This window comes from Homalodisca vitripennis, chromosome 3 (genome assembly GCF_021130785.1).
Source record: "Homalodisca vitripennis isolate AUS2020 chromosome 3, UT_GWSS_2.1, whole genome shotgun sequence".
NCBI lineage: Eukaryota > Metazoa > Arthropoda > Insecta > Hemiptera > Cicadellidae > Homalodisca > Homalodisca vitripennis.
In genome coordinates this window covers 110,947,391-110,975,174 of record NC_060209.1, presented here as the reverse complement: position 1 = coordinate 110,975,174, position 27,784 = coordinate 110,947,391, and the positions used below count along the sequence as shown (strand labels likewise).

The 27,784-nt window shown below is 34.1% G+C and overlaps 1 protein-coding gene across 1 annotated transcript in view; it reads left to right on the top strand.

Annotated features, from left to right (window-relative positions):
• Window positions 1-27,784, top strand: part of LOC124358318 (protein argonaute-2-like) — a 206,365-nt gene that overhangs the window by 66,082 nt on the left and 112,499 nt on the right. The window contains exons 8-9 of the mRNA XM_046810617.1: window positions 7,419-7,583; window positions 20,898-20,933. Of these exons, the coding sequence (XP_046666573.1) occupies window positions 7,419-7,583; window positions 20,898-20,933 (201 nt within the window). The remainder of the gene's footprint in view (window positions 1-7,418; window positions 7,584-20,897; window positions 20,934-27,784) is intronic.

Sequence of the window (27,784 nt, the reverse complement as noted above, 5' to 3'; positions counted from 1 at the left end):
ATAAAATTATACAAACTTTATCATGTTGCTACAAAAGCAATAAAAAAAGTTGCTATTCGGAAATATTAGTACAGCATCGTATATCTAAAAATAATTGGAGTTATAAAAATTCTTAACTTATTTTACAATCTAGTGCCGAACAAAATATGAATAAGTCAATAAAATGTACTGTTTACAATGGCATAAAGCAAATAAATATATACACTATGTACAAACACTTTCCACGCAGAGCACTATTTACACACATTTGCCAAAGTAAAGAGAATGGCAGCCCTCTTTGCATCAACTGCAAACCAATCTAGATTAGTTTCTTTATTGCTTGTAGTTTTTACCTTTTACAGTGCAGACCCAACAAGTTTTTATACAACTTGCTTGTTTTGGTGGCCTTAGCAAATAGTCAATCACTGTCTAATGATTCAAGTAAATTATTAGTATTAGATCTACCTGTATTCAAAACAAATGTACCAGATGTTGAAGGTTGTGGAATAGGGTTATAAGTGGGATCTGCGTCCGAGTCGTCATCAAATGGAATTGAAAAATCAGACGAATCTAGCTCCCTATCTATTTCCCTAACAAGTTCACTTGTTCTCAAGTTCTCAAATGCCATTATAATCACAATTTACTCAAAAATTATGAGTAAGAAAGCAAACATTACTACCCCAAAAACACAGAACAACAACCGAAACGGACAGAACGTAAACAACTAGACAGCTGGTGCCCGGCAGCGAGGTGAGCCACTATGCAGTACGCAGTGACAGCTGACAGCGCTATTGTATTGCTGCTGTGTAATATTTTGTAGTTCATTGAGAACAATATTTGTAATAGCCTTAATACTTTTATCAAAGTGTATATGGTTTAAAGTATGTAATAAAATAATATTTTAAATGCTAAAATTATTATATTATTTATCAAAAATACCAAAATTCCGGCATCCAGAAATCAACCGTTTGGTCTTTTGAGCACACTTATCAAATATCCAAAAATCAACCGCTTGGGGTCCAAAGGGTTAAAATATAAGACTATAAAAAGGGAATATAAATTTATTAGTAAATTTACAGTTTAATACTTTAATCGGACACCTTAATTAAAATGAATAAATGATAATTTTCTATTAATCATAAGGAACGCATATCATCACATTGGAACGCTTTATCTGTTATTTGGTATATGTTTTCCTTTAACACATCAAGTTTTTGTTTCAACCATTTAAGCAGAACAATTTTAAATTTTTTACAAGAGACATCTTTGGCATTTACAAGCAGCTTATTGAATAATTTAATACCAACATAGAGTAGGAGTGCTGGGTTTTAGTAAGCCTAGCAAATTCTAGATCAATAAGGTCTCGATATCTAGTGGAGTAGTCATGATGTGAGCTTAAATAGATAGCGTAGGCCCAAAATGTACAGTATTCACCATATAAACAAGGTTAATTGTTCGGTTTATTGAATAATATAATGTGTTTGGCGATTTTATAAGAGGTGCAACCCGGTTTGGAGAATACCTTCTGGAGAAGAAATTAGTGGGTAAGCTACAATAAGTAACGTGAAATTGCTTTTTGTCTATTTTGAATTTTCCCCCTTTATAAATAAAGCACAAAATCAATACCATTTGTGAAAATATGTTAAAGACTGAACTTCCAGTATTTTAATGTTCTCCTTTTGTTGAGATATGCATAAAGCATCATATCTGATGAATCTATTCCACCCATTTATTTGTTATTAATTAAGACCAGTGCAAGTTTTTTTCTGTATTTACCTGATTATACTTTTTTTTTAGTGTTGTACTATCTTTGGTCCAGAGTGTGAAGAAACAAGAAAGACGGGTTTTTTCCAACTTCTATTGACTGTACACTAACGTTAAAATTTTAATTTGCTTACAGCAACCTTTTTATCTGACCTGTAACTGAACTTGACTGCATCGGGAAGCCCTTTTTTTCCAAATTGTGCCAGTATGAAAAGTTTTATTTGTTTAAAAGTACTTTTACCAGAAATATTTATTTAAACCTTTGCACGCCAGCCTATTTTCCAAAAGTACTACCCAGAAACACCAAGGACATTTTCAGCAGTTTTGCAAGCTTTCACAAAATGTATCATAACTTTTTCATTTTTTAACAGATATTGATGATTTATTTACCATTATTTTGCTTATGAAATGCCCTTGTTCAGTTGGTAAATTGTAGTTGCATAAATGTAATTTAAACTTATAACAAAAATAAAAATTTAGAAAAATAAATAACAATTAAAAAAAAAATATATTTAGCACAAATAAATGGTTTCAAAAAAAAATGTATGCTGATTTCCTGTTATATCCTAGTAAACTATATCTACCTCTTAACCTAATTACAAAATTTCAAAAGCCTACCTTATATAGAATTACACAGGCAGTTAGAGGTACAGTTATGATTTTTTTCACTAAAATGTGACACGGGCGCAATTTTTGTAAGTTGCATGGACGTTGTATGTAATGTTACACTATATTCACAAATCAATATTTGACACTATACTAAAATAAATCGGTACTTTGGGATTATACCGACCACACCAGTATGAAGAACACAAAAATATAAATTTATAGAATCAAACATGATAAAACGAAAAATCAACTCTTTAATTACATAATTACAAACTTACAACGATTATCAATTGTTAATGGAGTCAGATTCCGTTATATGACTTTTTTCAATGAACTTGGAACGTTATAAAACGATTTAGTTGAGTAACAGAACTAACATTCCATCAATCAACAAGCATTTCCAGGTATTGTGATCGGTATTGTTGTCGCTGTTATCTTATCTTGCTCGAGGATCCCGATTACGGCAGGCCACGTGGCATCACATGATTATTTAAGTTTTTTGCATGGTACATAATTCCCTTTCCATTACAATTCAATTTATATTTCTGAACAGCCCCTCTAGAATTTGATATTTTACTGATAGGTATTATCTTGAGGGATGTTTTTCTTTCGTTGACATCAGCGCGGGCTTCGGCAGCACCTTCGGCCGGAGGCACTCGCATTTTGGGTGGCGGAGTGTGATCAAGAATAAAAACAAGTTTTGTGTGTTTTTTTCAATTAAGAGTTTAGTTTTTGTTTGGTAATGTTTGTTTTTGTTCAATTTTTGTGTTTGGAGAAATGTAGGGGTAAAACACGGAAGTACAACAAAGCGACGCAACAGCTGAACGGGCGGCGAGACTGCAATCACGTTATCTACTAAACCGCTTGACTTTGACCTCTGTCTAAGGATGGGGAGGGGTTTGCGATCAGACAATTCCTGTTTTATATTGACTAAATATTGTTATACGCTAATCTAGTAATCAGTAGAAGTTAAATGTCAACTGTCTTGAGGATGGGGAGGGGTTTGCGATAAGACAATTCCTGTTTTATATTGACTGAATATTGTTCTACGCTAATCTAGTAATCAGTAGAAGCTAAATGTCAAATAACGATTCATGTCTGGGTTTGGTCGGTATAATCCCAAAGTACCAATAAATCTAATAAAAGGGGCATAATAAAAATGCCCCAACAACAAAAGTAATGAGAGAAATACAAACGTAAACAACGCACAGCAACACGAACGTAACCTCACTCTCGACCAAACAATCCAACAGCTGCGAAGCTCAAATACGACCAAACAAACAGTCCATAGAGGAATAAACTACTTTGTGGTTTCAAAGCAACTAATCGACTATCGATTAGTCAAAATTTCGCGGCAATCAGATGAACTATAAGAAATTTACAGGCGAAAAACGTGACGTACCTATATTACGGCCGTTGGCGATTTTCAGTTGAATAGCCGACGGCCGTAATATAGGTACGTTGGCGTGCAAAGGGTTAAGCAGTCAAGAAGTTTTTTGCTACATAGTACGAAAGACCAAATTGCTTGATTTATTCCTGTTTTCCTGTCACTTTTCCCTTTGTAACAGAAGAAGCTCAAACCATTGAAACTGTATTTTGAGATCATCTTGTCTATAAACAGAATGAATAAGATAGGGGATAATATACATTCTATACCCAGGATTGGTCCAGAATATGTTTGATCTCGTGAGAATTGCTCACAGGATTTTTAGTCAACTCAGGGAATTCTGGGGTAATTTGAAAGAAATAAACTTTTATAATACAAAAACTGTACAAATATAAATAAGACAAAATTACATCAAATAATGTACTTTGTATGCCGGATGAAGAAAAAACAGGTGGCTTACAGGTGACGTGTTTCAAGTGTCTCAATCGCTATCATCTATGTGCATGAGTTTACAATTAACCAGACTTTGCAAAACTACTGTACATAAGGCAACAGACCAGATAACACAAAATCTAAACATTATTAGCAATAGGTAGAGAGGCAACAAGCTAAATTGACTGCCTCCAATAAAGGGAACAATAAACTAAAGAGATGTAAATATCAATAAAAATTAACTATAACAACACACAATAGAGATCCAGATGCAATAAACAATAATAAATTAAATAAACTATGAAAGAATCAACAATTACTAAAGGTATACTATGATAAAAATATGGGAAGAAAAACAGTAATGGTAATATATAGGCTAAATTCATGCTACAGCTTCTAGACCAATAATTATCTAGAATACTGGTGAAAAAGGGTTCCTTCATGGCATGTCAAAAGCATTTGACACAATCTCACATGACAAACTGCTATATAAACTTAAATTTTATGGTTTTGATAGTTTGGCAGTTAAGTTTGTAGGGTCTTACTTGTCTGAAAGGTTACAAGCAGTTTATTATTTAGGCCATTTTTCACAATACTTAAATGTAAGAACTGGTGTCCCACAGGGCTCAATCCTGGGCCCAGTATTTTTCATCACTTACATAAATGATTTACCTGGTTGTATTACTACTAACCATGTGAGCTCTTATATGTTTGCTGATGACCTGGCTGTACAAGTTAAATGTAATAATATTTTATTTGCTAAAGATGTTCTTTCTAATATTAGTGACACTATCGAAGACTGGTCAGCTGCCAATTCACTCTGTCTTAATACAGGAAATACCCAGACTCTAGAATTTTTTTTTAAACCGTCTAGACAACAGAACGGTGACTATGTGAAATTCTTAGGAGTTATTCTTCAAAGTAACATCAAATGGGATAGGCACATTGAAATGTTATGCAATAAAGTGTCTAAGGGTATTTTTATATTAATTAGGCTAAGATATATTGTAACTACAAACATCCTCATTACTGTTTACTATGCATACTTTCATAGTTTCTTGTCTTATGGAATTATTGTTTGGGGCAATGATTGTAACACAAAAAAATTATTAATTTTACAAAAACGTGCTATTAAGATTATAGCTAATGTAAACATAAGGACTCACTGTAAACCTTTATTTAAAAAGTATGGTATTCTTACAGTACCTGCACTTTATATTTTAGATTACCTATTGTATATAAAAAGAAATTTACATGCCATACCTACAAATAGATCTGTACATAACCATATGACTAGAAACTCAAATTCTCTTAGAATATCTCAATGTAGTCTTAAAACCACTTTAAATTGTTTTGCTGAAACAGGCATTAAACTCTACAACTCTCTTCCTTCTCATCTTAAATTTCTTGAAATTAATTGTTTCAAGAAAATTGTAAAGAAGCTATTGATTAATATCAGCCCATATGACATCAGTGATTATTATGCTGTAATTGGATAGATACTTGTTACTAGGCCTAGGCAATGCATATAATAGATGATAGTTCATGCTGAATTTGTTTCTGTTTGTTGTGTGTTGATTTGATGTTGCTTTTTTCTTGTTGTTTTAAATGAGTCTATAACCGCTTGTTATTTATTTGTTGTTTTGTTAGTTTATTTATAAATATTTTATTAATTGTTGAATTTTAGTTTTGTTGATTAATTCCATTGTTTTACATGTTTTAATTGTCATTTAATTGAAGTAATTTATATTAACTAATTGATGGCGTTATTTTAACAACTATTTTCACACCTTAACATACAAAAATTATCAAACTATAAAAAAATTTGAATTTAAAATGTAATAGTTTATCTGTAATTTGTATATATCTATATTTATAAGTATATCTAGACTTGGCGTTGTGCTGCAATACTGACGTTGTTAATACTAATTGTAAAATGTCTTAAAACAACAAATAAATTGATTGATTGATATGACATCAGTGATTATTATGCTGTAATTGGATAGACACTTGTTACTAGGCCTAGGCAATGCATATAATAGATGATAGTTCATACTGAATTTGTTTCTGACACTGCTATACATTGTAAAGATGTTCTGGCAATAAAGAATTTGATTTGATTTGATTTGAATGTGTGGTGGAAAGTGGAAATTTTATTAGTTCTCCGATAAACTATTTGTTTGTTTGAACGACTACCTCACATGTGATGATTGGTCAGATAATTGAAACTGTTCAAACCAAATTGTTACTTGATGTCTCACGTCGTGTCGTATTGTAGTCCGTGACTACTTTCTGACAAACTTGTGACTTGAGCCTATTTATATATTATTCATTTACGTTGTAGTTATCTTGTGCTGGCACAATTTTATGCTTGTGTGTGGAAGATATAATCTTAAGACAAATACAAAATATCTAAGAGCTAATAATTGTTTATATTAATTATACTCTCATTCTGTGGGCATCTATGGTAGGCACTGTTTGGTACCAGTCTACTTATTCTACAGATCACAAATTTATCACACTTTAGTAATTTACATACCAGATAGTTTTCTGATGCATACTTCATATATTGGTCAGGAGTGTGATATTTGGGACATCGATACTTTCACGGGACTTTAGCGTGTGCTGCCACTGACAATTAAATCCTGGAAAAGTGCGGATTATGTGTGAATTTGTATAGTGTTCCTGAGTTTGTAACTGGGGATTGGTCGAATCCAATATTCCATACTGTAACTCTTTTCACTTGATTCCGATACCAACAGAAATGTTTAAATATGTTTTGAACTTGGATCAAGGGTTAAATGTATTATTACAGTTGTTCATATTTAATTTCAATATGTATCAGTGAATCGGAAATTTTCACATACTGTCTATCTTTCCCTTCCAGCGGGCTCAGATAAACTAACTCTCTCTAAATTCACCCAAATTGACCAGAAAGGGGACTTATTCTTTGTTTGTATCAACAAATAACCAATAGTTGTAATAGCTTATTTTCCTAGAGCGGGTCTGACAGTCGAAAATAAGTTATTTTTTACTTTGATAGGGTTTCTATTTAAAGTTGATATTTCTAGTATTTGAAACTAGGTTAAAACTTGATGTTCATAACTCTGACAATAAATTATGGCTCAATTTAAATATCCTCATAAAAATGTTAAGAAAAATGTTACCAACCAATGTACAATAACATCAAAGTTTTGTATTTTCATTTTCTAATACCAATAGGCTTATTCCATTCTCAATTTTTCAGGAGGCCCCGGTCTACTCAGTCAACCTCCACAACAACAATTTTCCGGACCTCCTCCGTCAGTCCAGCAACAATTTTCCGGACCTCCTCCATCAGTCCAGCAACAACCTGCCAGACCTCCTCCATCAGAAGAACAACAACCTGCCAGACCTCCTGTTCAGGAATTGGGTAAATAATGTGAAAATCTATATTTTATATATTCCCTTATTCTGCCTCATTTTTACTACATGTTGGTTTAATTATAAAATTCCAGACATGACATCACTTCTGTCTTTTAATATGTTTTGTATTCAATAAGTATAAAAGCAATGAAAAAATTAAATAGTCAGTAATTCAGTATTATTTTATAATTTTACACAATTATTGAATATATTAAATTTATTTCACTTGATTTACAAATAATAAAATAAATATGAGACAGCAGATTTGTTTTTATTTCTTATGTTAATTTAAAACCAATGAAAATAAATTGTATTTACCTCCTCCTCCTCCGGAGGTAAATACAGCCAAACCTCGATAATGAACCTCAAGGGACCAGACAGAAAATTCGTTATATCGAGTATTTTGTTATAATGAGGTTCGTTATATTGATCTTAGGTTAGGTAGAATTTCGCTACATCGAGGTTCACAGACCATCGGCTCGGTCGTGAAATCGTATGCTGTACTGTATTTAAATAGTGTGTAAAACAAAATAAAAATGCATTTAATTTTGAACAATGAAACTTTATTTTTATTTTTTTGTTTCAATTAAGAATACAGTATGTAAACAGAAAAACTGTAATACAGTAGCTATGTACTTTGAAAACATATTAAAAGAAAATTGAAAATCAAACATGACCTCAACAAAACTTACTTAAAAATCTTACGCTACAGATAGTAAAAAATACAGTACTCTTACTGTACAGTATTACTAAACTGAAAATTACAAATTGTTAAAGTTTAAATGGCCTAATCTACATTTTGTGTTTCAATGGCATCATTATTGTTGCTATTTTTGCCCTGTTAGAGAAAAAAGTCAGTAATAGTAATCTGCTTACGTGATAATATCCAATGAGCAATCCAATTGTTATAGATTTTTCTACACTTTCACTCAAACCACCCTTTTTAAGAAAAAAACACTTTAGAACATCAATGGCTTCATGAGCCTCTTTTAAATTAGGGTCGGGCATTACACAATCTGGTTCATCGTCATCTTCGGCAGCCACATTTTCGTCTGGAACAGAGGTCACAGAAGAAATAATGTCAGCGTCCGTCAACTCCCCACACACAGCCACGTCTTCATCAAAACTAACAAAGTCTTCAAACTCTGCATCCTTCTCTAGCTCTAATGCTTCTTTGACTGTTTCCCAACCCTCCGCAGTATCTATTTCTTGTGTAGGAGGCTGGTCTGAATTGTCCTCCTGAGTTGTAACAGAGAATCCACTCTTCTTGAAACTATTACAAATTGTAGTTTCTGTAACTTAACTCCACGCTTTTGTGATCATCCACATGGCGTCCAAGACATTGACATTTGTAGGTAAACGGGTTTCCATGTCTCTAAGAAACTGTTGTACAACCTCTTTTCTATAATTTACTTTAAAACTTCGGATAATGCCCTGGTCAAGCGGTTGCAGTTTGGAGGTTGTGTTTGGAGGAAGATACTCGACCATAATGTTACTCAGCCTAGGAATGTCTCCATGAGCCGTGCAGTTATCAATGAAGATGAGAATGTTCTTCTTTTTGTTATTCATATCTTTGTTAAAACTTTGAAGCAATGCCCTGAAAGTGTCACAATTCATCCAAGCCTTTTTATTCCCCATGTAGTCTGTAGGAAGTTCATTCACGTTTTTAACCCATTGGCCTAGTAGTTTTTCTGGTGGTGCATGGACCTGAACTAGCAATTAACCCTTTGAATGCCACAAGGCAAAAAATTTTGTACAAAAGAAATGCACTAGCAACTATATTGCAAGTCATATGCGAAAAAATGCCAGGGAATAATAAGAAGTATTACCGGGCTTCCGGAAAAAGAATATATTTTTTTTATTTTTCATACTATTTTTATGAAACAGGTATCAAAAATGTTTGTAAAAAATTGTATTACAATAAAATGTTACAAAACAAATGAAACAACATAAAATAATATTAGTTTTGGCATGTCAAAACCAAAAAATGTATAAAGCAATTTTTATTTTTTAGTTTTTATTATTTTTACAAATTAATAAGAAACAATTTTACTATGAGAAGAATTTTTTTAATATTCTTTATAACATTGTTAATGTGAAAAAAAATAATGGTTAACTTTTTTATATAATTACTATAGTTACATAACAATGCTTGAAATTATGTACATAAAGAAAAAATCATTTTTCAGTACCGGTAACACAACACTAAAACAAAAATAATTAATGCATTACTTACATTTATCCTTTGGTTCTAAGGTATATCTAATATATAGTCTTCATATTTTCCCCAAAAATATGTACACACACACACACACGCGCGTGCGCGCACACGCACGCACGCACGGGAGATATCAATTAAACAAAATCATTTTAGAGATCCTAACTCCTAACCTCAAAACGATATAAACACAACCATATGACCGAACGTATTATTTTAGATATTACGCATACTATACGTAGCGAGTTGTTTACGCGCCAACGATGTTACGCGTCCGGTTGATCACCGCCAGCTGTTGTTGCTTCTATTATTCTGTGTTTTTTTTTTTATCTTTACTAATATAAAGTACTATGTGAACTATTATTTATCTATTGCAGGATAGTTAACAAATAAAACAATATTGGTTGTGAAAAGAATTCATGAAAAATAAAGCGTTAAAAATTACGATAACAGACGGCGACGACGGATCGTCGCCTGGCACTTTTCGCACAGTAAGTCGGCGACGATCGATCGTCGCCGCGGCACTTTTCGCAAGGGTTTTTGGCGACGATGTATCGTCGCCGTGGCACGCAAAGGGTTAATTTTGCTGAAAGTGTAAAGGTTTCATATAATTTTTATAGAAACCTAACTAATTAAGTTATTACCATGGTTATTTTACCATCATATTTCTAAGAAACTAGGCTACATTTTACAACTTTAAAATTAATTTTTATTTAGTTTTAAATTTACTAATAATGTTAATTATAAGAAAAATGTTGGGATTTTTATGTAAAAACCTTTAGTTTTAATTTTGTTTTCACTATTAAAATTATTTATTATCTAAAAACTGAATATATATTATTGTTCAGTAACTCTTTGTCATAAAAAATAAATTATATTCAAATTTTTATTTGAACATTTATTATTTAAAAAATTTATATTTGAGTACTCACCAAGTGCAGTTTTTCCATCAGTTTGCACGGGTCGCAAATTTTGTAGCATTCACACACAATTTGCATGTAAAAGCACTGAACTATACTAAAAAAATACACTGTAAAAATAAAATAAATTTACATGTGATATACAAATATTTACAGCTTGGTTCTACACACTTAATAATTTACCACAGTGTGGTTAATCTTGAAGCAGTGTTCAATGTGGAGTGGCACTTTGCACTGTTCGCACATCCAGACTGTTTCTGATCTTTTGTTGTGAGCTTTGCACACTTTACAAGCCCTTTGTGGATTTTGCTTGCAAGATGTAGGGGGAATTTTCACTGGGAAATGAGCCCAGCATTTAGCTTGGAGCCGAAGAGGCGTGTCAGTCAGCGAAGCGCGACCCAGTGTCTGGCGGCTTGGCAGTACAACATCATGAAGCAGTCCTTCAACCAAATTTAGTCAAAAGCCAGTGAAATGCATTTTTCCTTTGCCAGTTACTTTTCTAAAAATGCAGAACGCATTGAACATAGCCACATCAACAAAATAGAAAAAAATCTTTTTGTACGCTTTCACACTCCTACGCATAATGGGAAAGCTAGCCAACACTTGGTCCTGTCGGTCAACACCGAGCATACATACCTCTGTTATATTCAATAACACTTCTCGGCCTTCTCTCAATCTCTCGAGTGTTTCCTCTTGTAATCTCCATATCAATTTCCATTTTGATCCCTTTGTGGAGAGTTGAAAGCATGTGCACGTCTTTCCACTTGATGGCTAAAAGATTTTTTTCCGATCTTCGAATAGCATCACCTTTTTCCAACTTAGTATGTTGAAAGACTTGAGGCATGCATTTTCTTGACACAAGTGCAGTTCCTACAGCATAAACATTGTTGTCCAATAATTTGGTGTACAGCAATGGTGAAGAATACCAATTATCCAGAAACACAACATGTCCATTTCCGAAAAAAAGGTTCTATAAGGTCCATAACTACAGACTCACTTGCAAGCAGTTGTTCAGTTTTGTCACTGCCGATATACACTTTGAAGGTACAACAGTACCCTGAAGAAGATTCACACACTTTATAAATTTTTACACCAAACATGCTCTTTTCTTTGTGTTGAACTGAATAATGCCTAACCTTGATCTCATTTTTAGAAGGGTTTCATCGAGAGCAATGTTTTGTTCCGGTTCATAAATTTATAAAAATTTTGTCTCTAGGTACCTCTATATAGGCCTCACCTTTTTTTAGCTTGTCTGCATTGTCATGTTCCTTCTTCGTCATAAAAGTGCAAAAATCTAGATATGGCTGTGAATCGCTCAAAACTCATCACTTGGTTGAAAATTGCAGTTTCTAGAATTTTTCGGTGTAACCAATATTGTTGTAAGCTAGGTTTTTTGACTTGGCCCATTAGGACATACAATCCGAAATATGCCTTGAGTTAGTCAACATTGACATCTTGCATTTTTTTTTCTTGCATAGTCATTAGTTTCAATACATATCATATTCCACAGTTCATCTCCGAAAAACTGATAAAACGTATCCAGTTCTGTTGGGTTGTTTCCCAATCTTCGCAGGTATAAAGCATTTACACCCGGACTACCACTAAAGTTTTATTATTTTAGGCTCGTTGTCCTTGTCAAGCCAGGACCAATCACTATCACAAAATTTGTTTTTTTTTTCTTCTTTTTAGGCAGAGGATTGTCCGAATTTGCATTTGTATGTGAATTACTATGCCTTTTACGATTGTAAATTCTCAGTATTTCAGAGCTAGTAGACGGTATAGCGACATCAACCGTACTACTATCCTCGTCGACCGGCACATCTTCCATGGAATCATGTCCCTCATTCACATCTTCATACATGGCTCCTAGGTCGTCATCACTAGGATCGTGTACTAATGCATCGTGTGGACTTACAATAGTTTGTTCTTCAAAATCACTATCACTAGAGTCTAACCATCTATCGATTTCAGAACTACGTATGCGAGGACGAAACTTTGTAATACTATTTACGAAACACGCACATGTGACTTCACAAACAAACAACGTTGTTTCTATTTTGCAAGCTAGCATTGCAACAAAACAAAATTTTACCGAATATCACAAATAAATATTTAAATGGATTTTATAAAACTACTGTAATAAACTTTCAATAATATTGTCAGAAGTGCTAGCCGTAATTTTAGACGTAACATAATCCTAGTATCAACACAAAATAAGCACTGGTAATAGATTACAATTATTGAAAAAAATAATATTTTTCTGCCATAGTTGGCACACCTGAACTCACCAACAACTCAAAAGGTCTGCAGAAAGCGTATTGGCATACCATCTAACGGGAAAAAATATAAATACTTTAAATAGTACATCGCACCGCCACCAGATCGTGCTGCGCGCGTGAGTCCAGGTTCGGTCCGTGCATCACTGCACGTGGTATATACGTGAGTCTAGGCCAATGGGTTAAAACAACGTGGTTTTTCCAATTACTAAAGGCTTTAATTTATGAGTCCCTGTGCAGTTTGCTCCCAGCATAACTGTTAAACGATGTTTACTATTTTTTCCACCATGGCATTTATCACCCTTAAATGACAATGTTTTATCAGGTAAACATTTGAAAAACAATCCAGTTTCTTCTGCGTTATAGATGTTTTCTGGTTCATATCCCTCGGTTAGCTCGGTAAGATTATCTTTCCACTCAGTACAAACACCTTTATCGACTTTTCCACTTTCACCGCACACTTTTCAAAAAATAGGTTCATTTAGTTTTTTTAAGTTTTGCAACCATCCATTGCTAGCTTGGAAGTTTTCATGTCCCAGTTCAAAAGCAAACTGTTGGGCTTTTTCTTGAAGTATAGGTCCATTTATTGCAATATTTTTGTCTCGGCACTGCTTCAACCATTTAAGCACATACTCCTCTACGTCCTTCAGCACACACAACCTTATCTTTCTGATTTGAGAACACAGTACACTTCCGTCATCGAACTTCTCTTTCTTTTTTAAAATTGTAGCTAAAGTGCTGGGCGGAATGCCAAATTCTTCCGCGATTTCCAATTTTTTTTTCGTCGGAATGTCTTCAATGCATTTGATAATTTTTCATTTACACTCTACGCTTTTAGCATGCCGCTTCTTTTGTTATTGGCATCACTAAACTATTGTAATTTAATTCCGAAACACCGCACAATCCTAACTTTCCATGAAAACTGAATAAACTCGTCTAGCAGTTCAGACCGGAGTGGCTGTGACTAAGATTTCATGTCGAGACACGATTTTTCGTTTTTTGCCCTTTGTTACAATTGCGGTGTTCGTTTACTTTCTTTGTAACAAGGTGCAGTCGTGGAAAATTCGTTATATAGAGGTGAATTTTGCTACAAGAGGTTCTAACAAAGAAAAATGCACTATACCGTGGGTGATTTATTTTTTCCAGGATTACTAAAAATTCGTTATATCAAGGTTGTAAGTATGCTTTATTCGTTATGTAGAGGTGAGGTATGCTTAGATTCTTATGGAGAATTCTAGGGGATTTAAAAAAATTCGTTATATCAAGGAATTTGTTACATTGAGGTTTGACTGTAGTCATTAATTGAAGAGCTTAATTTCTAAATTTTACAGTTGTCAGTAGTTTATGATCAACACGATCAAAGGCTCAGTACAGGTCACAAAAAGTACTAATAGTATAGTGTGACCAATAACGTCTCTCTCATGCTTTTCACACAAAAATAAGTACTGACTTTGTGTTTCAATTCTTTTTTAAATAAATTATACTGTTTATTGGTTTCTTTACTTTCATTGGTTTTTGTCATGCAAATTATCCTTTCTTTGGGTGATTTAGATACAATATGTGGTTCTGTAATTATTAATGTCTGTCTGTTTTAGAATCCTAAAAACTGACTTTATTTCATACAATTATTTTAGTTTATTGGAAATATAAAAGTGTTGATTGCTAAGTATAAAATGGAGAATATTACATGAGCTTAGATTTCTCAAAACATTGGAAAAACACTGTTGATGATACAGTGAACCAGTCCCGATACTTACGGAACAGACCCTGTATCTATTTTTAAAAGAGAATCTTTACTTTGGGCATGACTGCACTTATTTCTTCATCTGGGTTCGTATTATAATACCCTGAATAATCCACTTATTTGTTCTTGTAGGTATTTGTTTCTTATTTTTACGTAAAACCTCAATTCAGACATTGAATGAAAATTTCAAGAAAACAATAATAATCTACGATCATTCACAAAGTGAAACGTCTTTCAATAAATAGTTACATTTGTCTTTAAAAAATTGTTAACTATCCTTGTTGATATTGCATTTTTGTAGTGGATTATTACAGAGGAAGAGGAGGAGGGAGTGTAGCATTTTGTGAGGATGTTTGGGGTTGTATTAGCTTTAGTAATCACAACTTGACCCATTGCAAGTCACTGATGAAATATTTTGTCATGCAGTAGCAAGGCTTAGCAGCATAGATCACAAAAGTGATCTGCTTTAAATCTTGCCTGTTAAAAGTTCTAACAATGTCTTGTAGAATGAGTGTACATAATTATATTTTTAACACTGAACATTTTTTACAACAGTCTTTATTTTTGTGAAGCAGAATTTTTGTATTATTCTAAAGATTGCAGTTTTATGTAGAAGTTGAAGAATCAGCTGAACTTCTCCACTATGTAGCACTACTGATCTAATATTTTCCTCTGTTATTTTTACAACAGCAATTAACCCTTTAAGTGCCAACAGCGGGTAAATCCGCTATCTCTTATTTACACTAGAAATGCCAACGGCGGATATACTGGCCGCCGACATTTCTTGCATTAAGTGCCAACTGCGGATAAACCGGCCATCTGTAATGTTTGTTTTATTTTGTTATTAAAATTATAATAATCAACATTTTGACTCATAAGATAATCTTCAAAATTTAATAATCTTCAATATCAATATTTGTTATGATGTATAAAATAACGTATAACATTTATATGATTGTTTCAACAGGGTAGTTTGTAGTTCGTCTGTCTGCCGTGAACCCAGCTGACCATCAGTTGTCGGCGCTTGGTAACTGTGTAGTTTCCTTTCTTTGTTGTTGTCATGTATTTTGGTTATGTAACTTTTCACTGCTGTTATTATCTAATGAGATGAAAAGAGCAGCTTCACTTTTGAGTGAAAATACCATTCAGAGGGTTTTGGAAGATGAACTTTTAAGTGACAGTTTTGTTTCTGATCTGGACAATTTTAGTTACTTCGGGCATTGATTCTAGTAGTATAGTTGAAGACACTCACTCAGACCCGGATTATTTGCCTAATCACGATGGTCCATCTACCTCAGGTAATATTTTTAGCTTACTTTCCAACCGTCCAAACATAGCCTCAAACATAGATGTTTCCACCGATGACACCAGTAATGATGATGTTGGCTTAGGCTAACACTATCACACTTGGCACTAGGCCTAGGCCTAGAGGTCATCCTAGGCTAAACCCTACTGCAAATTGGTTGAATAATTCTAGTAGCAGTGATAATGAGAATGAGTCTTGCTGGAATGAAATAATTGATGACCAAGATCCTGGTTTTGCTCATGAGTTTAGTTTTCATGAGTTACCAGACTCAAAACACTGCCCTCCAAAAAATTCAAGCCCTGTAGACTATTTTAGGTTGTTTTTTTTTTTTTTTTACTAAAACACTGCTAGAAATGTTTGTTACTTATACAAACAAGTATGCTGAAGACAACATAAACAAAAATCAAAACCATTTGAAGCCTAACACTCGAGCCAAGAAATGGAAACCAGTGACACTTCTTGAAATCCAAGCATTTGTAACCATTCTTATAAATATGGATATAAAACCTCAGCCTACCATTTATTATGTCCAGTTATTGGTGTACATATTCAAGCCAGTACATCCCTTGGTTCTCTAGAATGTTTACAAGGAACAGATTTTCCAGTATTTTCCAAAGAAACACCACAGGCGGGGTGTGAAATTGTGGATGTTGTACGACTTAGCCTATTGCCAAAATTTTTGTGTGTACAGAGGTGCCAGAGGAGCCAGAGGATCAGATAGAAATGAAATAAAAGAAAAGGGTTTGGGCTACACTGTAGTTGTCAAGCTGATGGATATGGGCAACCTTCATAATAAAGGTTATCACATATTTGTTGACAACTTTTTCACTTCTCTGAAACTCATAAAATATTTATATTCTCAGTGTACTTTTTGACAGGCACCATTAGAAAAATGAGGAAAGAATACCCTATCATTTAAAAGGGAAGTTTAGTGTTGGAGAACAAAAATATCTTAAGAAAGAAGAAATGCTTCCTCTTGGATTCAGAGAAAAACAGTTTCGGTAAAACAAAGTCCTTCTGCTTTCAACCAATGCTGAAGCTGGCAGTGAACGTAGAACAAAGAAGAGAGGCATTGGAATTTGTATAACAAATAAACCTAAAGTGATCAGAGCCTACAATGACTTTATGGGAGATGTGGATGGCTCTGATCAAATGTTGTAATAATACCTTGATGACCAAAAGGCTCTAAAATATTGGAAGAAGGTAACGTTCAATATTTTTGGATGTACCAGAACAGACCAAAACAACATGTTTCAAGTACATGTTTTTTTGTTGAGTGTTGTGTTGCCTTTGCAGGTCTCTTAATTCTTTCCTTCTTTACAAACTAAATACCGACAAGCCAGTGAACAGACTTATTTATACTGTTTTATTAGTAGAAGAACTTAGTAAAGAATGGTTGTAAATACATGAGAATAGACCTGTGCTATACAGATCACCAACAAATGGGTCAGTACACCAAGATGATGTCGATAAAAGCAGGGCTTCTAACAAATATATTGAAAAACTGCCTCTGAAAAATGGAAAGCAGACAGAGAGAAGCTGCTGTATATGCATTGAAGTGGGCACACAGACTGGTGGTAAAAGGAAAAGATCTTACGTCTGCAGAAAATGTAAGAAAGCAGTTCATACAACTGCTTTTCTAAAGATACCTGCTAGGTATATGCCACAACACAGATTGTGTATATTATGTAAATATTTTTGCTGGTTCCAATATTTGTTATTTATTGAAAAGTGATTTGCTACTTTTATTTAACTGAAAAAAAACCAGTTTAGTTAAGTTTTTCTTTAAATCCTGGGACAGTTTTCTATTGTATAAAACCAATAGTGGCTTCAAGAGACTGTGGTCATAATTGGGCAAGAGATTTTTTCACTGTGGATATGTGCTGTAGAACTTAAAAACTAAAAAAATATATGCAAGTATATATATATTTTTGTATATAAATCAGAAAACTATTCAATTTCATCAAGAAAAGAATAGGTGTCAAGGTATTACAATATGAAATAATTATATTACATGTCATCATGTTTTAATGAAAATTGTTTATTGAAGTCTTGAACTCGTCAAGGGTGTAGATGGATCTGTCTTTGAGCCAATTTAGCGTCTTCTTTTTAAGGTTTTAGAGTCACAATTTTTGAAGTCGTGAGGAAGTAAGTTGAACAGCTTTGCCCCAGCGTAGCAAGGTTCCTTCGAGAAAAGTGCTGTCCTGTGTATCGGTAGGGAGAAGTCATTACCATGTCGCGTGTGATGATCATGGACAGCACTCATTCTGGGCAAGTTCCCACGTGAGGCTGCGTGGTTGATGACCTCTATGATGTAGATGGACACCACTGTGAGAATTCCAAGAGACTTGAAGGCTTCTCTACAGTTATCTCGAGGTTGAAGACCAGCCATGACCCGAACAGCACGCTTCTGCGCAATAAGGACTCGTTCAAGGTTATCCATTGTAAAACCTCCCCAGAGGATTATCCCATAACGAAGGTAAGATTCAAAGATGGCATGATATGCAGTTTTTGTTGCAGTTGATGTGGCTACTGCCTTGATTCTCTTCAATGCAAAAACTGCAGAATTGAGTCTAGAGCATAACTGATCTACATGATCTTTCCAGGAAAGACATTCGTCCAGTATAACACTCAAATGTTTGGTTGTCCCCCCTTTGTAAGTCTGGAGGCTCAGTCAACTCATCTTTCAGCCTTCCCAGTGCTAGGAGTTTTGTCTTAGAGGAGTTAAAAACAAGATCATTGCTATCACAATACTGTTGTGCCATGCTCACTGCAATATAGGTGTTAATATCTAAGAGCTCAGAAGAGTTACTGCCAGTCAACAGGACAGTGTCATCAGCAAAAATGATTGGATAACATTGATTTTCGAGGTACTTTGGCAAATCTGAAGTGAAAAGTACAAACAAGACTGGGCCCAAAACCGAACTTTGAGGGACACCTCGTTTGACCATTTGTGGTTTGGACCTTACAGTTCTCTCAAATCCACACTGCACTTGTTTTATCTCGACTATCTGGCATCTCTCGCTGAGATAACTTTGAAACCACCTCAGTGTGCTTCCCTCAAAGCCCAGAGATTCGATCCTTTGAATTATTAATCTGTGGTCTAGGGAGTCAAACGCTTTGCTGAGGTCAAGGAAAACACTGTAACAGTGATTCCTTTCTCAAGGTTGTCTATAATTTGTTCTACTAGGTCAATTAGTGCACTTGTGGTTGATTTTCTGGATATGAAACCGTGTTGTCTTTCAGCTAGAAGGTTGTTGATATTTAAGTGATCCAAGAGCCTTACCAATACTATTTTTTCAATAATTTTAGAAATAGTTGGAACAAGAGATATGGGTCTGTAATTTTTAACCTCCTGTTTGCTTCCATTTTTGTGGAGAGGATACACTTTAGATGTTTTTAATTTTGTAGGAAATTCACCCTGAGACAGAGACTTATTAATGATGTTGTTGGTGGGAGGCTTGCTAATCTCATTAATACAAAACTTTATGATCTTAGAGTTGATACCATCAACCCCCGCAGACGATGTTGATTTCAGCGAAGAAACAATATTTAAGACCTCCTCATGTGACGCAAGCGGCCAGTTGGCAAGTGTTTCTCCTTGAAAAGAGTTATTCAACTGAGCAACATGTGATCTTCGAGTGTTAGTATTGTGTAACAAATTCTCAGCTGCAGTGACAAAAAATGTATTGAAGTGTTCAGTTACTTTGTCAAGATCACTGTCCACCTCTTCTGAAATTTCCAGCCGCCAAGTGGTCACTGGGGTTTCCGTAGAGGATGATCTCTCGTTGTTAATGATGCTCCAAATGGCTTTTGATTTGTTGTCGGATCTAGTGATGAAGGTCTCATTTGCCTCTTGTCTTAAAGTCCTCAGTTTCGGGTCGTAATCCTTCTTCCTTTGAAAGGCAATTACTTTGTCCTCTTCTCTTCCGCTTCACATAAAGCTTTCCTGAGCCTCAATTAAACTTTTCCTGAGCTCTACAGCATCTGGATGGTAGGTTACTTGAGGCTTGGTTCCGGTTGGTTTTTCTTCGAGACGTCTTAAGAGGACAGGCAATGTCCAGAGCAGCTGAAAAAGTGGCTATAAAGTTAGAGTAGGCACGTTCTGCACTGTTTTCTTGATAGACTCTTTCCCATTATTGCAGTACAAGCAGGCTTTTCAGATGTGAAAGATTGTCTTCATTTAAGTGCCTTCTAATTGAGGTTGAAGACTTTTTAAGGCGAGATGGAACTTCCAAGAAACACAGCTGTCCAGTATGATCAGAAATGCCTGTATTTATTACTTGAACTCTTACTTCATGAGAGCGTGTTTGCTTATAAAAAAGCGTGTTAAAATAGTTTTTTATTGCATTTTGTTGTTTTAATTTTTGAATGTCAAAATATAGGTTTTTATGAACAATACAAAAAAGGTACACAAAAATTAGGTAAAAATAACAGAGATATACATTTTTTTTTGAATAGTACATTTTTGACAAAATTGCCCTGGCATTTCATGTGCGGCCACCAGTAAAAGACCAGGTATTTCTTGGTAGCAGAACTAAAAATTGTCTGGCACTGAAAGGGTTAATTTACTGTTACCTTGTGGTATTGATTGCGTATATTATGTGCTTTTATATATATATATAGACGAAAATAAAACTTGTATATTTACGAGAATCCAGTTCAACTCAATGTATGAGTAAGTTAAGCATAAATAACTAGGATGTGGTGTGGCATTATGTTCTGCTGTCGAAACTTAATTAATAATTACTAATTTGCATCTGCTAGGACACTCAAGGCCAATCAAATCGGTCTACAATGGGTTAAGTAAAAGTGTTTTACTTGTGTGATATTGATAATATTTATGTCTTTATTTAGATGGGTCTGATGTTTCTTCAGATTCGTCGTCTATTGGTATTTTTCATCGGTTTTGTTTTTAAAATAAGCATGGTTGTATATTTGAAGAGTTTTGTTAACATTATAATAGTGTTGATGAAAACAAACAAGCATGTTTTTAAAATGTATTTATTCTCTTAACATAATTTGTATTTGTAATCAAAATAGTCTAGGTCATAGAATAACATGTGTGAGAGGAGAGTAGGAAGGTTTCATAGGCTTGAGAATTTGACAGGGTTTCTTGTCAACTAGTCAGAACAACTGAATCTACATGGTTCCCATTCAATTTTAAATAGATTTCTCAGTTTCCCTAAAAGATAAGGTTTAGATTGTAACAAATCCATATAAGATGGCATTCATTTCATAAGAAACAAAGTTAGATCATTAAATCTGTTCAGTGGTGACTACTGTGTGGAAAATAAAAACTAATTGAGGATGTATAAAAAATTAAAACATTTTTGTACATTATTGTATAAATACATAATTTAGTCAATAATAATGAATTACAAATAGTGTATTTTTATTCTAATTATGAAAAGTGAACACAAAATGCTCATTTTTGTAAGCTAGGATTTGAAAATTTTGAAGTCTATTTCTTTATGTTTTGAAGAGGTCTATCAAGTGTTTCCCATTTAGCTCAGATTTTTTATTGTGGTGCTTTCCCCTGTCCCAGCTCTACAGCTTGAGTGGACCATCCGGTTAACGTTGATAAAGCTTGTAATGGATCGTAACATTGAACCAGTGTTGTTCTGTCTGTATTCACTTGTTCGGTACTGCTATCGTTTGGGACATTATTAATTACCTCAATGTGTTTTGTCAGTTGAGTTATTATTTTATTGGCTGAAATCGTTACATTTCTGAATGGTGCAAGACCCAGTTTAATAACATGTGCTATATTTTATTGGTTATAAATCATTAATTGAGTTATAGAAAAGCGTAATCATAGATCGTGATGTTGATTTACAATCTAACTTAATCCAGGAAATGCTAAATAGTGACTGTGAAGATAGTGAATTGTCTGAAAATGCAAAGACGGTTGCTATGACGCATTTATTCGTTAAAATAAATTTCTTGTATTTCAAAAGTAATTTAACTCCAGCCTCTTATTATAAACTAACTTTTAATTATACTATTAAGTACCTAATATAAGTTCTTTTACTATTTTTATTTAAATGCCAACTTATGTGGTTCTTAATACCCCAGTTAGCAAAATTATTCAGGTTATATGCATGGTCATCTGGAGGAAGTGAAAACTTTCTTCGGCCATTTCAAAGATGTGTGTTCCAGAGGTAATACGAAAGAACGTATGAAAAAGGTGTTCTAAGATGTATATTTTACATTTGTACATAGTTAATTATTTAATTTCTAGTTGCATAAACTGTTTCGTACCTTACTTTATTGGATAATGTTCAATTAGTTCAATTTGTTTGTCTGAAGTATTAAAATGTCATTAACATATAATTACAATTTAAAATGTTATAATTTGAAAACATATAATAATAATTGTTCTAAGTTTAATTGTGATTCTCTTTTTTACTGAAAGTTCTGATTATTAAAAGATAAAAAAGTCCTTAGTGAATCCCCTTATGTTTATCATGCGCAAAATAAAGTACGCACAGTACGAGTTCATGTGATAAAATGACATAGGAAGCTACATTTATTCTGACCTGACAGTGACTATTCCGGTCTAGTTAAGTACAGTAAAGTAGTGGGACAGACAGTGGTCCATTCAAGCTGAGTGGCAGATAGCTCCTGGTCCATCCGCTGGAAGCACCCACAAGCAAGTGTCCCGGTACGATTGATTTCAGCAGTACTTTTTATACCACTAGAGTGGACACAAGGCTTGTTCATCAAGGCAATGGACACAAATATAAACAGTTTTATTTCTTTTGCATGTCTTTGACAACACATGCGTATGATGTTTTGGAGAGTGAATAGGAACTGGTTTGTTCTTTCGTAGAAAGGAAGGCCACTATTACTTATAGGTGGAAATCTTAAATGGTCATTTTTTAAACTCAGTTGACAACAAAATTATCCAGATCATATGCATTGATCATGGTCGTCTGGGACCATCTCAAAGATGTGTGTTCCTTGGGGTAATACACAGGAGTTTGTAGTTTCTATTGACCCTATTCATATTAGCGTTATACTGCACAATTAGCAAGGGTTTTCAGTTACCTAATAACTAAAAAGGTCCCCCAAAATAGGGAATGCAGTTTTTTAGTTTTTGTAATATAATAGGGAAGGTTTAAATAAATTGGGCAAGGTTTTGCGAGTTTACACTAACACGTGTTTAAAATTTTGTTTAGAGATTACTTGAAAATTTGGTGTTTAAATAAAGTGACTGAGCGGGTGAGACAATTAAAAAGTTTTTTTCACAAAAATCTGCATTTTTAATGGGCTTTCATTAAAGGTACCATGAGGTATAGTTTTCAATTTGAACATTTTAATTTGTAGTAAGGTTGGAGGGAAAGTTTGCTTCCTCCTTTGAAAAATATTTTCTTTTTGTTTCTCCCAACAAGTAATAAAAACTTCCACAAATAGAAATTTGCTAAGTGTTAAGTATTTAAGTAAAAAGGGTGGGATGTTTTCAAATGTACATTCTGTTTAAATAATATACAATACGTGATAAAAAAATTGGTTGTAATTATATTTTCGTTGGAGAATTTTATTTTAAATCTGTTACCAAGTTGATGGAAATCAGTTCATAAATTAGGGCCGAATGTTTCATTCGTAACATCACTTCTTGTGAGCTATAAAAATCAACTGTTTTAAATTTAGCTGCTTTAATTACCTGATTATAACAATTTCATTGTTGGATTTGCAATCACAATATCCTCACCTCTTGTAAAAGAATTGTGTGGCTTTTATGAGTATAAATAAGTATGCACGTGGTTGCATGACTATGTGCATGTTTAGTGTAAGCAACATGCTGTTGACTAGCTGATGAGTCTGAGGATGTGATGTAAATGTGCTGTATATGATTAATCTATCAAAATGATAACATTGCGTACACTAAGTTTGAATGACATGACATATGGGGAGCATTATGAAAATGTCTTATTATCAGCCATTTCCACAGTTCCCTTTTTGAGTAATTTCTTATATTTTCAGTTTCGTCAGAAAGTAGATTAAAATATGAGGGATATAGTATCCAACAAAACTTTCACAATATTTTGTAGATGTTCTAAGTAGACCAATATACTTCACTGTCAATCACGTGTTACAAGTCTGTTTTTATAATAATTGTTTTTAAAATGGTCCATTATATGAAGATGTTAGGATTCATTATAATAGTGGCTATTTCATTATATCTCCTGAATACTACCTGTTTTCGGAATCAAGTATTATAATTGATTCATTTCTTCTATAAAGTGTCTTATAGTGTTCATAAACGCTAGCAGCTACTACACTTCAAATACCTGCCATAATGCATACTTAGTCTTTTCGATTTATTATGCTTGAGATACATGATTGTCTTTATGAGGCAATATAAAGGGTTAATGTGTAGATTATATAAGTCTTCATTGAAAAGCATTTTCTGTATAGAGTTAATTCTATATATATATATATATATATATATATATATATATATATATACATATATATATATATATATATATATATATATATATATACATAATGCAACTAATAGTTTTTCAAATAAGTGTAGCCTATCACTATTAGCAATAATCAAATAAACCGTGCAAAAATTACAGGAACACTAAAGAGTCTTAACTGGACTATATAGAAAATAGATCTAGGAAGTAAATTTTAGTTACTTAAGAAATCAGAAACTCTTTATTACAAAATTTCTTAGAGAAATGTATAGTGTCAGTTTACAGTGGATACAATTCAAATTGTATACAAAAATAATCTTACTCTTGAATGTCTTTCCAGTGCACATATTCATCTAGGGTATAGAAGGGTCTTGATGTCAGCCAGTCATTCAGCGATGCCTTCAGCTTCATTCCTTTAAGAGTTTTTAGTTCTTGTGGTAATGTGTTGTACAGCTTCTTGACAGCATATGACGGTTTTCTTTCATACAGTGTAAGATGGTGGGCTGGTAGTGGGTAGTTTGCAGGATGTCGGGTGTAGTAGTCGTGGTGGTCAGCAGCTCGAGGTAGGTTCTTCCCATCAACATACAGTATAACCTCCTGAATATAGAGGGCAATCACTGTCATGATTTTTAGGTTCTTAAAGACTTCTTTACAGGTGTCTCTGGGGCCCAGGCAGTTAAGAATCCTTATAACTTTTTTCTGAAGTCGCAGTAGTCGTTGTAGGTTCTCTTGAGTTGTTCCTCCCCAGGCAGCTATCCTATATCGAATGTGGGTTTCAAATATTGCAAAGTAAGTAGTCTTTGCTGTTGGGGTGTTACTGATTGTTTTTATTCACTTCAAGGTATAAAGACTGGTATTTAATTTCTTACATAGCTTGTCAATGTGTTGTGTCCATGACATTTTTTCATCGATTATCACTCCCAGAAATTTGGTGTGTGGCTTTACATTAACATCTGGTAGGGCTGGTACCTGGTTTCGCTTTCTACCAAATGCTAGCTGGTTAGTCTTAGACATATTAACTACCAAGTCGTTGTAGTGGCGGTACTGGTATGCCATGTTCAATGAGGTGTATGAGCGTACCGCCAGCTGTTCAGTAGAGTTTTCTGAAGAGAGAAGGGTTGTATCGTCTGCATACATGAGCGTATGACAGAGACTGTCCAAATAGTGAGACATGTTGTTTGTAAAAAGGATAAACAATACAGGGCCAAGGACAGATCCTTGTGGTACACCTCTATTTATAGGGAGTGGTTTTGATCTTACAGTATGGATCTGTCCTCTTTCCGTGTGTCTATTTTCGACCAGTTGGCTGCGTTGTTCTAGGTAGCTCTTGAGCCAGTTAAGGGCAGTACCTCTAATGCCCAGATTTTCAAGTTTGTTTAAAATGAGAGAGTGGCCAAGGCAATCAAATGCCTTACTGAAATCGAGCATAATGCCTGTAACTAGCTTTCCTGTCTCCAGATGGTCAATTATAAACTCTGTTAGCTCAATGATTGCAGTAATAGTAGATCTCCCTTGTAAGATACCATGTTGACTCGCTGTTAATAGCTTATGTTGTTCACAGTACTCCATCAGTCTTTTTAGCACAACTCGTTCAATCACTTTTTAAAAAGTTGAAAGTAGCGAGATAGGCCTGAAGTTGCTTGCTTGTGTTGGACTTCCATTTTTTAACTTAAGATACACCTTGGCTAATTTTAAGGCTGACAGGTTTTTTGGATTGGTTGGTTTATTTAGTCCTGTGATGTTCTGCAGTCCCTGTTACACCTATCGCACTAAGCTTAGCCATGAGGTGTTCGTGGTTGAGGCAATCGAAAGCCTTGCTATAATCTAGTAGTATAGCAGTGGTAGTGTTGCCATCTTCAAGTTGATCAATAAGGAATTCTACCAGACAGATTAGGGCGGTGGTTGTTGACTTGCCTTTCAGAAATCCATGTTGCTGGGTTGTAAGGATTTCATTTGTCGTTACATGGTCTATGAGTCTGGTTAGTGTCAGTTTTTCAATTATTTTAGAGAATGTTGGAACTACAGAAATCGGTCGATAATTTGAGGCTTGGGTTGGGGATCCCTGTTTAAACAATGGGTAGACTTTGGCCATTTTTAAAGCAGATGGGAAGTTTCCAGACAAAAAAGATTTTTGTATTATATCTACTATGGGGTCGATCAGCTCTTCTTTACAAGTTTTTAAAAGCTTTGCTGAGATTCCATCATAGCCTGATGAAGTTTTTGGTTTCAGACTATCCATAACTCGAGACACCTCCTGTCTGGTTGTTTGGTAGAGGCCTAATACAGGAATATCTGGATTGTCAACTGGTAGTAACATTGCTTGGCCAGTAGTTTGTCCATTGTTATGGATTGTGTCATCAGCTATGTTGACAAAAAAGTTGTTCATATAGTCTGCCATCTTTATTGGGTCAGATGAGAGTGTACCTTGTATGTCAAGTTCAGTCAGGAGGTTTATTTTTTCTTTAGGTTTTCGTTCAGAGTTGATTACCCTCCAGGTAATCAATGGCCGGATGAACAGAATCAGCTTTTACGTGTCCAGTTGTAGCTTTAGGATTCATTCAGTATAAAATAGGAAAAGTTTCCACTGAAATCTAACAGAACATTGTTTAATTGGATTTAAGATTTTCTTTATATTCTTTGAAATATTTTACCTGAGCTTTTGTTATGAAAGAATCTGGTATCAATGATTCAAGGATTTATAATCTAAAATTTCAAATATTCTTCACATGTAACAGTATATGGTATCTGTTGGGTTTGTTCTGTTGATATCCAAGCAGAACATGTAACTTCATCATCAGAATCCCACACTTCAAATTTTTTCATAATAAAAATTCTGAGATTTTCACTAGAAGGACATTTTGTGCAGTGCCATACGATCTCTGTTAGTTCTTGAATATACTAGTTTATCAATCAGATCATGGTAGTGTTTTTCGATTGAGCATGCATGAAGCAGCAGAATAACGTTTTGGTGAATGGAAATGCACAATCAGAGTGTGTACCAGAAGTACCCATTATTACACCATTTTGGCCGGAGCATACAAGATTTTGTAAATAAAATCTTAATGTAAGGGTGCTTAAAAATAAATGCTCTGTATAATTTATTTAAATTTGCTAGTAACAACCGCTTTTGCATGTGTTTGTTTTTCGAGATAGTAACTATTCTTGGCATCGAGTTCATCGTGTTGATTCCTGTATCTGATAAAATTCTCTCTACAGAAATGTAGTGAGCTAGAGAGAGATAGATAGAGTCTTATCAACTAATTTCTAACCATTTGATTTATTTAAGCAGTGATTTTAAGTACACATTAA